Genomic DNA, 16,974 nt, shown 5'->3' with positions numbered 1-16,974 from the left:
TGTATCGATCGGCCAGCTCACTGTAGGAGTGAGAGGAAGAAAGAGAATGCTTCAAGTTTTCTTTAAGGCAACAGAAAAGGCTGTGGAGTGGTCTGCGTGCGCTTTGGCAATTACAGTTATCACACAGGTGCCAGCATCCGTGACTGCACTCCTGTTGTCTAAAAGCCAAAGACAACCAAGTTTAAGCCAATAAGATGTGTTTTTTTAAGAAAATACTCAAAGCTGCCAAAACCTGCATACTTTTAAGCAACCAGCTAACAAGTGTTTTAAAAGTACACAGAAGAAAGGACAACACAAAACTTTATATATGTCACACTCTGTGTAGTGATTTGTACTTACTGGTCCTGCTTCACGGTCTGTTCATTCCAGACAGCAGCACCCAACACATCCAGGTACCAGGCCACAGGACAGCAAATGCAGATAAGGACACACATATACAAACAAGCGCACAAAAATTCAACATTACATGCCATCATGTTACATCACCCTGCAGCTGATGACTCAGTGGAAAAATATCCCTGAGGAGTGTTATCATCAGCAACACTCCCATGCCCTGCCAAAAAATCCAAAGCAAAGCCAATCATCGGAATCCATCGAGCCAAGCTCCAGTGTTTACTTTACTCCCAACCTCAGACAGACATTTTCATCTCCACGAATGGAATCCAGATCTTGTCACAGCCTTGAACCCATACAAAGTTTTACACTTTTACTTTGAGAACAAACACACTGAAACAAAAATAAGTAAATAAGCGTCATTTAAAGTTATTCTGTACCTCTGTGGTGCTCTGCAGCGGCAGCGGCCGCTGCTGCCTCTAGGTGGGCTCTCTCATCCTTGGCAGCCAGCTGAGCCCCCAGAGCCCCGGACAGGGCCAGCAGGCTGGATCCTCCACCGAGTGCCAAGCCAGGGTGGGGCAGTCCTGATGGGTGTGGGCCCACTGGCAAACCCTGGGCATGCTGCGAGAGGTGCTGTGCCTGAAGCTGCTGCTGTAGAGAGGCAGAAACAAAGAAGAAACAGAAAAAAAGAGGAGACAGAAGAAAGAGAAATGGGTGACTTACAAGCACTGGAGGAAGTGGCTTGAAAGGAAGTGATCAAGAGGAGGAAAGGAGGAAGGAAGGGAACTAAGTGCTGCGATGTGGACAAGAGGAGGAATACTGTGGTCAGGGCAGTGGCTCTGGAGCCAGTGGAAACTAAAGGGACAAACAGCTAAAATTGAAATATTGTTTAAAGTTTGTTTTACTTTCAATTTCATTTTCATTAAAAAAAAATTTGGAAAATTATATGGGGACATTTAATTGGACCCATAAGTTAATTTTGGGGGTTGGTAAGGAAACTTAAGATAAAAAATTTACTTCATCTTTTGAAATATTTGCCAATAAATCTGTATATTTTAGCGTAGGCCCAGGGATGTTGCCTCAATAAAAGGAAAAGAAAAGGAGGAAAAATAAATAAATGGGAGATAAGGTACACACGCTATGAGGCAGAGGGGGGAGCCCACGTACCCCTATCGAAGCATTTAGCTCCCCCATGGTCACCTGTTTGGCGCGTTCCATGGCCTGGACCACCTGTTGTTGGTGCTGTGGAACAAACCAAGAGGTGAGTGAAGGCAGGTGGATTCAGAATTAAATACCATGGCTTGACATTTTTTTCCTTCTGTAAACTGAATTAATATTAATCACGTGTAATATTTCTTAATTAGTATGAAAAAGTATTCATACTCTCACAAACAGCATCTTTGAAATACTGTTTTTTTTTTTTCGCTCTGGGAATCATGTGAATGTATGAAACCATTTGGCGATCGAGGAAAATGAATGTGCTTTGAAGTTCTGTCCATCTGCAGCTGTGTGTGTGTGTGGCTGTGAGGTATTGATAAATGTGTGTAGTGTGCATGTGCATGCATTCTGTGTGGGCTGCTGTCAGACAGGAGAGAGACTGCTGAATGCTGTACAGTGCGTGTGTGCATGCGTGCATGGGTGTGTGTGTGTGTGTGTGTGTGTGTGTGTGTGTGTCCCACACCTCCTGTGACAGGAATGGGATGAGCTGAGCACAGATCACATTCAACCGCTTGGCAATCTCCGTCTGAAAGAAAAAAAAATACTGTCACTTTGATGAATAAACACACAGGCGCGCACACACAGGCGCGCACACACACACACTCTTGCATAGCCAAGACTGGGCACATCAAACAAGAACACACATACTCATAACGATTGCGCACAAGCACACACGCACACACGCACGCGGGCGCGTGCACGTGCACACACACAAACACACACACACACACACTCACACTCTCACACACACTCACACACACACACACACACACACACACAGTGTGGCTGTGGCCTGTTTCTCCCAGGGCCAGTGTGGTAAATATTTCAGCTGCTTACATCTGGTCCATGCAAATGGAAACTCTGCCAGGGAGTTTGGCTAAAATATTCATGGACAGCATCTGCTGTGGCCACAGCCAGCCCACACAGATAGAGAGAGAGAGAGAGAGAGAAAGAGAGAGAGAGAGAGAGAGAGAGAGAGAGAGAGAGAGAGAGAGAGAGAGAGAGAGAGAGAGAGAGAGAGAGTGAAGGAGAAAAGATGCAAGATCCACCATCTTCTCCCTCTCTCTGTTTCTGTGTGTTTGTGTGTGTATACGCATGTGTTTGTAATGTGTCCTTGCGCACGTGTGTGTGTGTTTGTTTCCTGCTGGGGGTCAGTGATTCTTGCTGTGAGTGTGTGTCTGTCTCGATCTGCTCTACTACACAGCCAACAGTTAACCCCCCCCCCCCCCCCCCCCCCCCCACCCTCCTCCTCATCATCATCATCTCTTTCCATCTTTCTTTCCATCTCACTCCATTTATTGCTCTTTCCATCCATCCCTTGTTCCATTTCTCCCTTCCCAGTATTAGCGCAGTAATCAGTGTTACAAATGCTGCCATGTGATGTCTAACACACACACACACACACACACAAACACATTTAGCGGCAGGCCCAACAAGGCCGTTAGGGCCAGTAATGATATGCATGCAGAGATCATGACAACATCATTATGGCCACAGGCTGTTTGTCTTCTTGACAGCTAGACTCTGGTGTGTGTGTGTGTGTGTGTGTGTGTGTGTGTGTGTGTGTGTGTGTGTGTGTGTGTGTGTGTTTCTGCTCCTCACACCTTCAAAGGGCTGTCTGAGGGTTAAGACATGATTTTAAGGTTCAGGTTAGAATTAGGTTTAGGTTAAGGTTAGGGTTAGGGTAAGGGCTGGGGGTTTGGCATTTAGATGTGATGGTTATGGTTAAGGTAAGGCACTAGGGAATGTATTATGTCAAAGACTGTCCTCACAACTATAGTAAGACCAATGTGTGTGTGTGTGAGTGTTGGTGTGTATGTGTGTGTGTGTGTGTGTGTGTGTGTACACATATATACGCACACCCCATTCTCTCTCTTAAGTGATTTATTGATGCCGGACTGAACTTCCGCCCCCTCCCTTTTCCTCACTCTCTCTCTCTCATTTCTCTTGCTTGCCCACATCTCTCCCTCCCTCTGCTCTCCATTTTTCAGCCAGGCAGCATGTTCCCCCTCCCCTCCCCTCCTCTCCCTCCTTCTCTCCATCCTCTGAATCCATCGCCCCCCACCCCAAGGGAGACACAATGATTTCTTGTTAGAGAACTCCAACTACTAAATGACATCTTCAGGAGAGAGAGAGGGGGGTGGAGAGTGAGAGAGAGAAAACGAGCAAATGAGAGAAAGGATAAAGGGGAGGACAAAAAGAGAAGGAAACGGGGAAATGAAAAGAGGAGGTGGAGGAAGGAGAGGAAGAGGAAAAGGGCAGATTGGGTTGAGGAAATGACAGCCAATGAACGAAGGATGTGGGAGGAAGAGGAGAAACAGACAGAGAAAGAAGAAACAGAAGGAAGGCGGGGGAGGAAAATCGAGATTGGGAGGTGGGGGTGGGGGGTGGAGTGGCGGTAGCAGCACGTCAAAAGCGAAACGATTGAGATGGTGAAATGAAATGAGAGAGAAAGAAAGAGAGAGTAGACGGCAGGAAGGCAGTGACCTGATTTAAAGTGAAATTCAGCATGGACTGTACGTCTGCAAGGAGACAGAGGTGGAGGGAGGATGTACAAAGAAAAAAAACAGATAAAGAGAGAGATAGAGAAATCAATGGAAAAAAAGGGAGACGAGACGGGGATGGTGAAGAAATGGAGATTAAGAGAGAGAAGCATTAAAAAAGACAAGCAATTGAAGGGAATGGAGAAAAGAGGAATAAGGGATGGAGAAGCGGGGCAGGAGTGGGAGGGATGGAGGGATGCAGCACAGAGGCCGTAACAGACAGGGATTTATGACGGGCGAGAGGGGAGGCTGTTCTGGAGGCTCGGGGAAGGACAGAGTATTCTCAACTGTCTGTGGTGGAGAAATGAATTCTGTTTGTGGATCCTATTAACGCCTCCACAGCATAACGGTGCTATATAGGTCCATCAGTGAGAGGACTGACATTACAGTGGTAGAGAGACACACAGAGAGTCACACAGAGACACACATACATTCCTGAAAAACGTTGGAGTAGAGCTGATGAAAAGAAAGGAGGCAGCGATAAAAATGCAAGAGAATAATGTAAAGCTTTAGGAGTGTGAAGCAAGAGGGAAGAGAGAGGTCTACAGTTCACTCACCTGTTTGTGCATTTCAATGTTAAGGCCGTAGGACATCTCATAATACTGAAATACAGAGGAGGACATCAGTTAATATATATGATAGCACATAAACCAGAATATGAAGAGACTTGTGTGGAATAGGTAAAGCTAGAAGGGTTTTTAAATAATAGTTTGAATATTAATATGCCATAGGAATGCGGTTATCGACAGACTTCAATATTTTAAAAGACAGAATGTTGAAAGGAAGGGAAAGCTCAATGATAATGCATTTTTAATCCCAACACAATATATACTGGACATAAAACTTGCAAATATTGTTTCAGGAACTAAATGGAAATATTAAGTTGAATCATTAGACCTGGTGAAAAATAGTTATAGTTAACTTTAAGTTTGGCAATCTAGCTTAGTTTTTCTGCACAAAGATAAATTGTAGAAGTGACAATGATAAAAATAACAGAACAGAGAAAAAAACTTTTCAGTCGAAGTCTGGTGACATTCTGTATATTTTCTATTGCCAAAAAATCCCATGAAAAGCTCAAAACCAAAACCAACTATGAGTCCCACATTGTGGTTGCCGGAAATGCTCACTGGTGAACGAAATATGTATTAATCTGCAGCTAAAAACAATTCTTAACAAATGCACTATTTACTCCTGTTTAATTAATGCTTCCTAAAAAGTACAGTGCCCAGCTCTTCTAGGTTGTTTTTTAGGATAATAAAATAAGTATGTGAACTGTTTTTAAACCATTAATGTGAGTAAGACTGAATAGGCGTGGGGCTTTGTGCCAAGACCAGGCAGGGAAGTCAGAAAATATTAAAAGATAGACTAATATATTGTTGATTTTTGTTTTTGGTTTGCTTGCTCTGGTTTTGTTTTTCAGGATTTGCCAGCCTTTTCATTTAGGACATAGCAACATATTTCTTAAAAAACAAAACAAAACATCTAACAAAGATCTAATTTCTGCCATGATCTTATATTTATATAAAATGACATTTCAGTCATTGTTTATACACAAAGTGTGAGCCCTGAGGCACTCACAAAATCCTTTCTTGTGCTCTGAGCTTCAGACAGTGCCAGCCCGGGCATGTGCACACTGAAGTGCCCATATGTCCCTAAAAGCACATCGCCACTAATTTCACCTTGACTCTGCTGAAAGTCAATGGCTCTAAAATGACCCTGGGGCACGTTTTGGAAGCCAGAAACCCAAAGCGAGGCAGGGAAATTGTCGCCGAGCAGAAGAAGGTGACAGACTATTGCAATAATCATGTCTAATGTGAGCTTTTTGACCCTAGCTTTTATCCCAAAGTACAAGGAGCTGTGAGCAATGCAGGAGGAGCTCTGTCTGTCTCTCTACCTTCAGTGATGGATGAAAAAGAAGAGCATTTTTAAAGTCAGGTGCCTCGAAAAGTGACAGGCTGACATTTGCTTTTCAGCGTGGCTGGTTGTGGAGAGAGGAGATTGGCAGTTGGGCAGCCAGAACAGCCTGGCAGGATGGGAAAGGAGATGGCAGGGGTCCTCTCTCTCCAGACATCTTTCCTGGCAGTTAGCACGCATGTATATGTGTGTCTGTGTGTGCAGGTGTGCGTGTGTGTTTGTAGCACAAGTCTGCAACTGTGTAGGCGTGTGTATCTATGCGCTCTCTGTGCATGTTTCCCTCCGAGTGTGTGCGCACTCCTCTTTCTGTGTCTGTTTGTCTGTGTGCCTCCATAAAAGACGCCTTTCCTGGCAGCTCTGCTTGGCAGTTGGTGTGCCAAGTTTCGCCTGTTGCTTAGCAACATCCAAACTCCCCCAAATCATCAGCCAAGAAAGGAGACCTGGCCTATGCTCGATGCCAGCTATCCCCTCTCCCCATCACTAAAACTTCAATCCCCCCACCAGTCCCTGCTCTGTGCCAAGATTGCCACATAGCTCTTTTTTGGCGTAGCAGGTTCTGGGCAGCTTACACACAGTCAGCTGTGGTTGTGCGTGCCTCTGATCACAGGTAAATCAAGGCTTGAGGTAACAAAGGAAGACAAAGAGTTTTGGCCTTTCCTTTCCCCTGAAAAAAAAAAAAATGATTTGCTGATCATGTATCCTTAACAATCAAACAGCCCTAAACATTCACACAGAGGAACTGAGCTCATACATTTACGTTTCTGTGCTCCCTGTTGAGAAGAGACAGTGAGTGATTGTCATTTGTTTAAATGCCCAAATTTTCATGAAGGACTCTGGGATTGAAACCATCGTCCCATGTTCACCTCTAAGACTTCCTCTGCCCTCAGTGATGAGATGCAAAAGCATCAAACTTACAGGATCTGCACGGAAGCAGCAGTATCAGAGAACAGATCGTATGGTCAGACGAACACGGCCATGTGGGAGGGGATGACTGACAACCAATGACACAGCAGTGAAACAACCACAAGTCTGAATTAGTCAGGGGGGTTGCAACTAACGACAAGCTTGATGATCAATTCTTCTTATGATTATTTTAATTTAATAAAATGTCATAAAACAATAACGTATGCCCATCCCAATTACCCAGAGCCCAAGATGACACACTCATGTTTCTTATTTTGAACAACTAAAGCCCAAAGTTATAACTTTACTATAATAAAAGACACTCTGAAAATATCCACAAACGAGAAGCTGAAACAAATGCTTTTTGTTTTTTTTGCTTCAAGGATGACTTAAACAATTCAACCAATTAAAACAATGATCAAATTTGCTGCCAATTAATTTAGTCAATTAAGTAACTGATTAATTTACTACTTGTTTCAGCGCCGCTAGAGTTTAGCAACAACTTTGAGGATTCAAAGTTTGATTTCCATTATGCTGTAAAATGCCACAGTTACAATACAAGCATGTACCAAAAGTATATAATAATCTTAATTTGCTGGCAAAAACCACCAGCAATGTAACATACATAGCATCCAACATACTCTGTTTGGCTTGAACAGGTGACATTTTGATTGAGATCAGGAACAATGTGACCAAAGAATAAAAAAAGAGGAGTATCAATCACACTAGACATTGGAAGTCAGTGTTCAGCAACTGAAAGTTTGATAGTAGATATTACGAACACATTTGGGTCTGTACCAAATGAGTATGAGGTTCTGTGCACAACCTTGAGCAGATGGTCCAGGAGTACATATCTCAGACACAAAAAGAAACACTTGCAAACACAAGCACAAGACTGCACGCCCATGTAAGTGCTGTTTATTCTGCATTCTTATAATATGTGTGCGTGTGGTAGTGTGTGTGGTCTTGTGTGTGGTTTTTTTGGTGGGTGTTGTTTGGCAGCTGTTAGCAGATGAAAGGGATTCAGCAGACTTGGCGCTGCACTTGTTGTGAGTGTATGCAAAGAGACATGGCCTGTGTGTGTGCGTGTGTGTGTGTCTCACCATAACATAGTGTCTCTGGATCTCAGTCTTCTCTGTGGCCAGCTTCTCACACTCCAGTTTCAAACTACAAGAGTGGAAAAAATATAACGGGTTAGTTTTGATTTGTATCATGTTCCCCCCCCAAAAAAAAGCAAGCAAGAAAGAAAATACACAATGCAATTAGCAATGTGACAACAAATTACTCCTCTCTCTCTCTCACCCCCTCCTCCCTCTCTCTCTTTTTCTCTCACACTTGGTGGGGGAGGAGGGAGCAGGGTGACTGGGGTGCTGACAGCCCATTATCACCTCACAGCAGAGCAGAAATAGACGAAGTCACGCTCAGAGCCTGAAATCCAGCCAAAACTGCAGGCAGGCACATCCAAGGTGTCTCTCTCTCACGATCTCTCTCTCTCAGTGGACAATTTTCAATCTATCCATGTGCCCTCCACTCCTCCTCATTTTGTTGCTTCCCCAATTACCAGCCAGTCTGTCTTTACATCTCTGTCTGACCATCCCCCCTTCTTTCACCTTCAACAACACATTTTACCAAGTTCCACCGAAGTCTGACTTTCTGCTTTAAGTGGGTCAAATGTGCCAGTTTAGTCTGAATACACGTAATAAATCTGCCTTTTCTGTTTCAGCAATCACTACTCTCTTCTTGTGTTCCCGACATGACCCATGAATGTTTCTCTGACTGTGGGCATTTAAGGATATCATAGCTACAGCGAAGCCTGGTGTGGAAGCTCCTTCACACATGCACACATGCGCGCACACACACACACACCTCTGAGGTGATAGCAACCAAACACCTCTCCCATGTGTCCTATATTTCTGTCTGTCCTCTGTGTCTGCTCGTCTCTCCTCGCGCCCAAACCAGTCCCTCATGTCCTCTAAAACTGGATAATGCCGTTGGCTGAATTTTTAAACACACGTATACACACACACACACACACACACACACACAGACAGACTTCCGTATCTGAATGTGTTCAGGTCCAAACACACAAACACCTCCCTCGTTACCTCTGTCGCTCTCTCTCCATCTCAGTCACCCCATCTCTTCTCTCTCTCACACTCTGTCTCTCCCACCCCTACTCAGAGAGGTAGTATATTTTGGGCCCTTGGCAGTTTACGTCGACTTGTTTGCGGGGGGTTGTGTGTGGTGTGTTGAGGTGGGATGTTGGAGGTGGGTGGAGGGGGGTGGAGCAGGGGGGTCGTTTGGTGGAGGAAAATTAGAATATGATTAATACCGCAACATTACCCCCAGCCGCAACAGGTAATAATGTTCCCATCCGCTCCCCTTCTCCAGCGCTGCATGCACACACACACATAATTGACTCATTTATCATTGCCAGCCAGTTGAGGAGAAGAGGGACGAGGGAGGAGAAGGAGGTGGTGGTGGAGGGATGGAATGAGGATTAAACCCCCCTTCACCCTATAGATTTTATTACAGTGGAACTGCCTCTCGGCAGAAGTCACTCACAGCTGGGCTGAGAACTAATGTAACTGTGTGTGTGTTTGTGCGGACGACTGCCAGCGTGTTCATCACGACATAAACTTGGGATGAGCTTAGAGAAGCAGAGCAATGATTAGAGACACACTCACACTAAACAGAGAAACAGCTATTGATTAGCACAGAGATAATTGGAGTGACTGCTCTGGAATTCCTGTGTTTAAAATGTGTTGCTGTGAAGATTATTTTCATTTAATCAGTTTATTGCTTTTGATTTATCAATTAAGTCTTTAGTCTATAAAACATCAAAAAGCAGTAACAATGCCCATCAAAATATTCTAGAGCCCAAGGTCTTCAATTAACTTCATCTGCCTATCAAACAAACCAATAACCCAAAGATTTCGGTTATTTAAAGTTGTTTTTTTTTTTTTTTTAAAGTAAAATTACTTCAATAAATCAATTATTCAAACTATTACTGGTCAGTTTGGGTACCCTGGGTGCTGGGTACCTTTGTTGCATGTTATTCCCCATATCTCTCTCCCTTCATTTCTCTCTTCTCTCACCTATCTAATAAAGCCATAATATGGCAATCAGATCACTTTCAAAGAATTCACAGCAGGTGTGGGTATGTCTGTGGTTTAAGGTGCTTGAAAAGGACCATTCAGGACAGAAATGAGCAGCAGTCAGCGCCATGCTATTAAATACCACTAAAGGGTAGTCAGGAAAGAAAATAAAGGTCTCTGTACCCATGAAATTAGTCCTCTGTTTTGGCACAGCGCTCCAGAAATTGCACAAAAGCATTACAAGGTTACATAGCAAATGTATACACATATACTCATACACACACGTGTGCAGACGGAAACTTCTTGTGCTTACAGGAAAGACCCCAAGGTTGCACTTGGAAAGCAATAACCATTCCTCACAAAATGGACAAGGAATGAAATTACTAGTGTGTGTGTGTGTGTGTCCTATGGTTGTGTGGACATATTTTTGTTCAAAACCATCGCTGTGAGAACACACCTCAACAATCCAGTTTGAGGGCTAAGACTTGGTTTTAGGGTTCAGGTTAGAATTAGGTCTAGGTGAGAGTTGCGGTAAGGGTTGGGTATTTAGTTGTGGTTGTTAAGGGGCTAGGGAATGTGTTATGTCAAAGAGTGTCCTCATAACTATAGAAAGACCAACACGTGTGTGTGTGTGTGTGTTGCCATTATGTGACTGTAGGAGAATAAAAGACTTGGAGGGGGGGAAGAAAATGAGGGAGAGAGGGGTGGAGAGCGGTGAGCAGGAAGTGGGTATTTCATGTCGAAATGATTGCCTGTAATAATTAGTCTTTGGCTCAGCACCATTTACTGAGAGAGAGGGAGGGAGAGCAGGTTTGGAGGATGGAGAGAAAGACACAGCAACACAAGGAGAAAACAAGACTGAGTGAGCGAGCTAGAAAGAAAGAAGGAACCAGCCAGGAAAAAGGAGAACGCTGTGTGCGTGCGCGTGTGTGTGCGTGTGTGTGTGTGTGCATGTGTGTGTGTGCATGTGTGTGCGCCTCTGTGGGCTCGGTTCTTCCAATCTTTCACTGGCGGTGACAGGAGATAAGATGATCAGCCGAATGCGCTACAAATCTGCAGCCTGCCAGCCTTCAGACAGCTCTGTCAGTGCTGCACTAGTACTGAACACACACACATACACACGTGCACGCACACATGTTCTAACACGCATACACAGAGAAACACACAAACATACCGCTTGCCGCACAAAAGCATTTAAGTGTGTGTGTATGTGAACTAAACCAACATATAGTTACAGCCAATGTATGTACAGACACACAAAAACAAAACACACACACACACAAGCACATATAGTGCGCAGCATGTACACCCACACACACAAATCTGCTTCATGAACGCACACATGCTCTAACAAGAGCCTACAGACAGTGAAGTGTCTAATTAAGATCCTGCACTTTGTAGAAATGTGCTGACTGCCTCTTTAGACTCCATGTTTGAATCAAGCTACTGGGTTTTGTAAAAATGTCAACTCTTACCTTTCCATTGTTTGTTTTTCTTAACAATACTTTTGCTTCCACTATTCCCTCATTGATTATTTTGCTAAAGGAACAAAGACATTTTTATATTTTTCTTTTCTATAAAACACTTGTCCGTTGCTTTTGGTTGTTTGAGAATATTTTTTAACTGTGTTCACAGAGATAAAATTTAAGAGAGCATTGATTTTCTTTCCACAAAAAGACATCAGCGTGAGCAGTGGGACAGCAAAAACAGAATCTCAAAAACAGGTTTATGTCAGTTTTTTTCTTGAAGATTAAATGCAGTATAATCAGCTACATAATTGCTCTGCTTAGTATACAGCATATAAATATAAATATATGTATAGTGCATTTGTGAAAGTGATGCGCAAGCGACAATCCAGAAGGCCAAACAAATTAGAGAAAAAAAGTCAATCTCCTCCGTGCATCATCCAATAGTAGTCTGGTCTAGTCAAATACACACTAGAGAGTAGGGATGCGCCGATCCACATTTTTTTCACTACCAATCCGATCCCGATACCTGAATTTGGATATCTGCTGATACAGATACTATTCCGATACCAGAGATCTGTTTGCGTTAATATTATTATCAATATTCTTTATTTTATATGATGCTGTAATAAATCTTCTCTACAGGCAAGTATGATATGTACGAATGTATGCATGTATTTCCCAAAAGGCAACTTGAGGTAAGTATAAGGTCAGAAAAACAGGAAATCCTGTTAACAGTCAATAGGCTATGTATTAAATTAAAGAGATACCCATAAAGGATAACCTTCTTTTAGATTACCCCTCTCCAAATAAAACAAATACTAAAAAGGGCTACTTGATCTGATGAGCACAAATTAAGTACACTGGCTCTTGTAGCATCAACAAATCAAGGTTTTTCAAATCTCAAACATACCGAGGGGCAGAAGCTCACTCACGGTTCATTTTCTTCCTGCTGTATCTAGAAGGGACTGTGAGTAATATATTGTTGGTGTGTTTATTACCTGTATGACTCACCTGTTATGGTGTCCCGATTTGGTTTATCGTTTGTGTGTAAAAGTTAATAGCGCGACCGATGCTAATGCGCTAGCCCGTCAATGGGATTCTCCATAGTATGTTAGCATCGAGCTAATCGCTACTTATTACCACTTGTAGGCCGCGACGGAGCTTCCGCCCCTCGGTACAACGGCTTTGCAAACATTGCACGTTGCTGTCTTGCTTTGGGGTGTTTCTAGTGCAAAATATTTCCACACAGCGGACATGTTGTGCTGAAAAGGTTAGCCGCAGTGCTGCTCAATCCTCGCCTGCTAGCTGGCTGCAAACTGTGGAATGGATTTCCTGAATGGCGGCGTGTCTCATTACTCAGCCTCACATTGAGACACGTCTCCGTTCAGGAAATCCATTCCACATTTTGCAGCCAGTTAGCAGAGCAGCCGGCAGGAAATCACCATACACTGTATAAGACATGGACGTAGCACCCGTGACGCCACCCATTGGTTTCGGGGAGTCGGGTTTTTGACCAAACCATGGGTATTAGAGCTGCGCCATCTTGTATTTTAGTGGGAGTGTACTTTCCATATTTGGCGGAGAGGCGGTTACTCTATGGGTCAGCCGGCCGAGAACCCGCCCACTTAGCTTGGAGCAATATTTATTATTTACCGGCTTTCACCGCTGCCTCCATCCACTAACCACTTACGGCTACAGCAGCCGCTTACTGACGGAGCTGCTCTGTCCATGCAATGTCGGACTTTTTAAACAGAAAAATTAGACGAAAAAATGGTAGCCTAATATTCCCGCAATAAACGGACTCTGAGAGCACGGAACACACCGCAACAGCGTTTCTAACATTAGCTGCTCCGGTCCGCTATCTGTATCAGCAGCGACCATAAATCGACATTTAAGTCATAAGCCAGCCAAAATATAGAACAAACATCCAGGTAAAATAGTGAGAATGGTTCATGGATCGGTAATCTCAGCAGGTTGGATTGGAAATTTCCGATCCGTGAATTATGTTGGTATCGGAACCTGATAATGATACTGGATCGGATCAGCCCCATCCATACTAGAGAGTAGAGGAGATGAAAGTATGAGATGAGGGCATAGTCGTTAGTATTAAGGTTTTATGACATGACATTAGACTCGTATCTTTTTATATAAGAAAAATGAACAGCTATCTAAGAAAGCACTGAACAGAAATAGCATATACATCACAATTTCACATAAAACATTTCCAGCTATATCACAGTCCACAAACTTCTTGATCTTTATTGATATTCTCAAATGCAGATACAATGTCAGATGGTTTCACCATCACTTCAAAACTTGGAAGCCATCTCTGCCTTGGCAAACAGGCATCATTACTGACACAAGTGCCACACAAACGCTGATCCACCGGCCAGTAAAGGACACACAAAAAAACGTGTGCACGTACACATTATAGACACTGATGGGAACCCTGTGGTGACTGCAGCAGTGTCATGGCCTTTACAGTGTCAGGACCATTTAGCCCCCAAGCCTCCAGGTATGTGACTGTTCACTTTACATCTCATTAACTATTGATCAACCTTTCCTCTCTGCTCCATGGCTTCTTTCCTGGTCTCTCAGCAAACACACACACACTCTAACACACAAATACACACACACAACCACACCAGGGACCCACCCAACTTGCCTCTGTACTCTTTCATCGTTTCTCAAGGGCGTGTACAAGAGCAAACACACACATACACAAAGCAAAGCTGGGATCTTGTCGCACAATAGCAAGCCAACCGTACTCTCCACTGCTGCCAGACTCACTGTAAGGGCTGCTCTTTCATAAATGTTTAAAACACACACATACACACAATTAGAAGAGGGAGAGGTGTCGCACACACCAACCCACAAATAAAACGCACACGTAACTATAAACAAACCACAAACCCTCAGCCCTCCCTAAAGCAAATATAATTTCATCAGGCAGTTAAACAGAGGATTCCTGACTATTCCATCCAATTACATCTGTATATACACAGCCCATCTGCATGCATGTGATATATTCAATTCAGACCAACACAGGAGGTGGTCAAAATTAACATGTCAGTGCATGTAATTCAACTCAGCTTCACAACCTCCTTTACTGAATGCAGTTCAGACACTACGCGGCTTTGGTAAACTGAGGTTTCAATTTGAAATGAAAATGTATTTTAATGTTGATGTTAAAATAGTTAACGGAATTAACAGCTTGTCTAAAAAGGGCAAAAGGCAAACAGATAATGTGTGATAAAGCATGCAGGGAACGGAAATGCAACTTTCATTATTCACTAATCAGCTGGTTGTAGTTTAGGTTAACTGATAAATTGTTTGGCCCAGAAATCAGAGAAAGTTGTTCCTCACAAACTCCTAGAGACCAGGCTGACAACTTCATGCATCTTGTTTTGTTCAACCAAGAGCCCACAGCCCAAAGATATTTAGCTCACTGTCGCTGAAGAGCCTGCCACTGTTCGGCACTTTTGACTCACCATTACTTATTTACTTACTGATTTTCTGTCAACTGACCAATAAATTGATTTAATTATTTCAAGCACTACGTTATGTATTTCTTTATTTACACATGAAAAATACAATTATTATTAAAAAATGATACATACACAAAGACATACTGTCTATGCAAACACACTTTAACCTACATACATATGTATGAATTCAAAGTAAACAAAAGCTTGTGCAGTACAAGCACAGACTATCTAGTGGAAGATGAATCAATTAATTAGTTTGGAAAAATATATGAAAAGTCTTAGGTACACTATATATATATATATATATATATATATATATATATATATATATATATATATATATATATATATACACACACACACACACACACACACACACACATAACTACTCTGGATGATGATGACCAGAAATTAACCTGTGACTACAGTTTTATACGACCTATCAAAAGTTCAACTCTTCTATATTGAAGATCATCTGATCTGGTTACAGCCAAAAATTTTAAAGACGACATACTCATTCAGTGTGTGTGTGTCAGTCGTTAACACTGTTGCGACATGTCGAAGGATGCTTAAGTGGTGAGTGAAAACATGTTAGTTGGAGAGTGGAAAGCCTATCTTCCTCTATGGTGATGGTTAAGGTTAGTATAAGGGGCTATGAATGCATTATGTCAATGATGGGTCCCCACGAATGCAGTATAAAAAAAAGTCAGGGATGTGTGTGTGCGTGTGTGTGGAGGAAGAGAATTACAGTAATGAGAACTCTGTGTCAGCAGCTCCTCCCGTCTCCCCGTCTGCTGATTACAGCCTGTTTAGATAGTTAGCAAACACACACACACATGCACACACACACACACACAGCAAAAAATCAGGGCCACTGACCCACCAATGACCCTTTAATTAATTAACCCTTCCCTTTCTTCAGCTTCCTCAGTAATCTCTCATCCCTTCATACCAACCACACACACACACACACACACACACACCATCAAACCCAACAAGCGACACACAAATTTAGAAACACACCCTGCCACCCACCCATCCATCCTCCTGCGCACGCACACACACACACTCACACAGAGCTGCAGCTCATCAGCACTAATCCCTTCCCTCCGTCTCTTTCCTGCCGTCTAATCCAACATCTATCAGAACCCAGCCACCTTCTCTGCAGCCAAAATACACAACTAAGCCCTGCTATTTCTAGACAACATCTATTTGTGTGTGAAGATAATTGGGGAGGCCCTCATACATACATGTGTGCAAGCGTGTGTTAAGGACATACATTACATTGGGAGTCTCTCTGAATGGGTCAGTGTGTTTGTGTCTGTCTCTGTGGGAGTTCAGGTCATGTATTCCCTGCAGGGTGAATACTATAACAAGTGGGTCTGATTACATGAAGGTGTAGCCTGCAATGAGATGTGCATCTGTGGTGCGACCTGTCTGCTGCTTGACTAAACAAGGCCACTGCTAATCCTTCAGACTGCTATCTGTCTGGTCTTTTCTAAAACTGCTACCAAACTAACTTTTTTAGGGTCATATTTGGTTAGCTGGCATCTAACAGCTTTTCAGAGCTACACCCCTAAAGAGTCAAGTGCTTTTATTGTGCTGCTTGCAATGTCAAAGGATAAGTCCTGTTCTTACTACATAATGGTTGTTTTATGAGCTGAAAGTAGCATATGTCTCAAGACAAGTTGACATGAATGACTGGGCTCCATGGTGACTGCCATACACACACACAAACATCAGAAACACTTCAGTTAATGCCAGGTGAAGTAAAAAAAAAATTCTTGCCATTTCAGTTGAATGTTGTTATTAAACATTAGGGCAATGATTTGAAATAAATTTAAAATGACACCAGCACAGGACAAGGAAATATATTAATCAGAAAATTTGTCCAGCATTGACATATATTAACTATTAGATAAACCTGTCAGTAATAATGCGACACAATAACTGCAGCCTCAAAAGAACTTACTCAACAGCTCTGTGAATGTTTCAGAAAAAAACAACC

The 16,974-nt window shown here is 42.9% G+C and overlaps 1 protein-coding gene across 4 annotated transcripts in view; it reads right to left on the bottom strand.

Moving 5' to 3' along the window:
• Positions 1-16,974, bottom strand: part of tle2a (TLE family member 2, transcriptional corepressor a) — a 39,808-nt gene that overhangs the window by 9,036 nt on the left and 13,798 nt on the right. The window contains exons 3-8 of one of the 4 annotated variants that reach the window (XM_041040780.1): positions 8,015-8,078; positions 4,652-4,696; positions 2,015-2,077; positions 1,471-1,575; positions 774-984; positions 340-356 (exon numbers count right to left, since the gene is read on the bottom strand). In XM_041040780.1, the coding sequence (XP_040896714.1) occupies positions 340-356; positions 774-984; positions 1,471-1,575; positions 2,015-2,077; positions 4,652-4,696; positions 8,015-8,078 (505 nt within the window). The remainder of the gene's footprint in view (positions 1-339; positions 357-773; positions 985-1,470; positions 1,576-2,014; positions 2,078-4,651; positions 4,697-8,014; positions 8,079-16,974) is intronic. The other 3 variants (XM_041040781.1, XM_041040782.1, XM_041040783.1) reach the window with 3 other exon arrangements.

Source organism: Toxotes jaculatrix, chromosome 6 (genome assembly GCF_017976425.1).
Source record: "Toxotes jaculatrix isolate fToxJac2 chromosome 6, fToxJac2.pri, whole genome shotgun sequence".
Lineage (NCBI taxonomy): Eukaryota > Metazoa > Chordata > Actinopteri > Toxotidae > Toxotes > Toxotes jaculatrix.
This window is presented reverse-complemented; position numbering and strand designations above follow the sequence as displayed.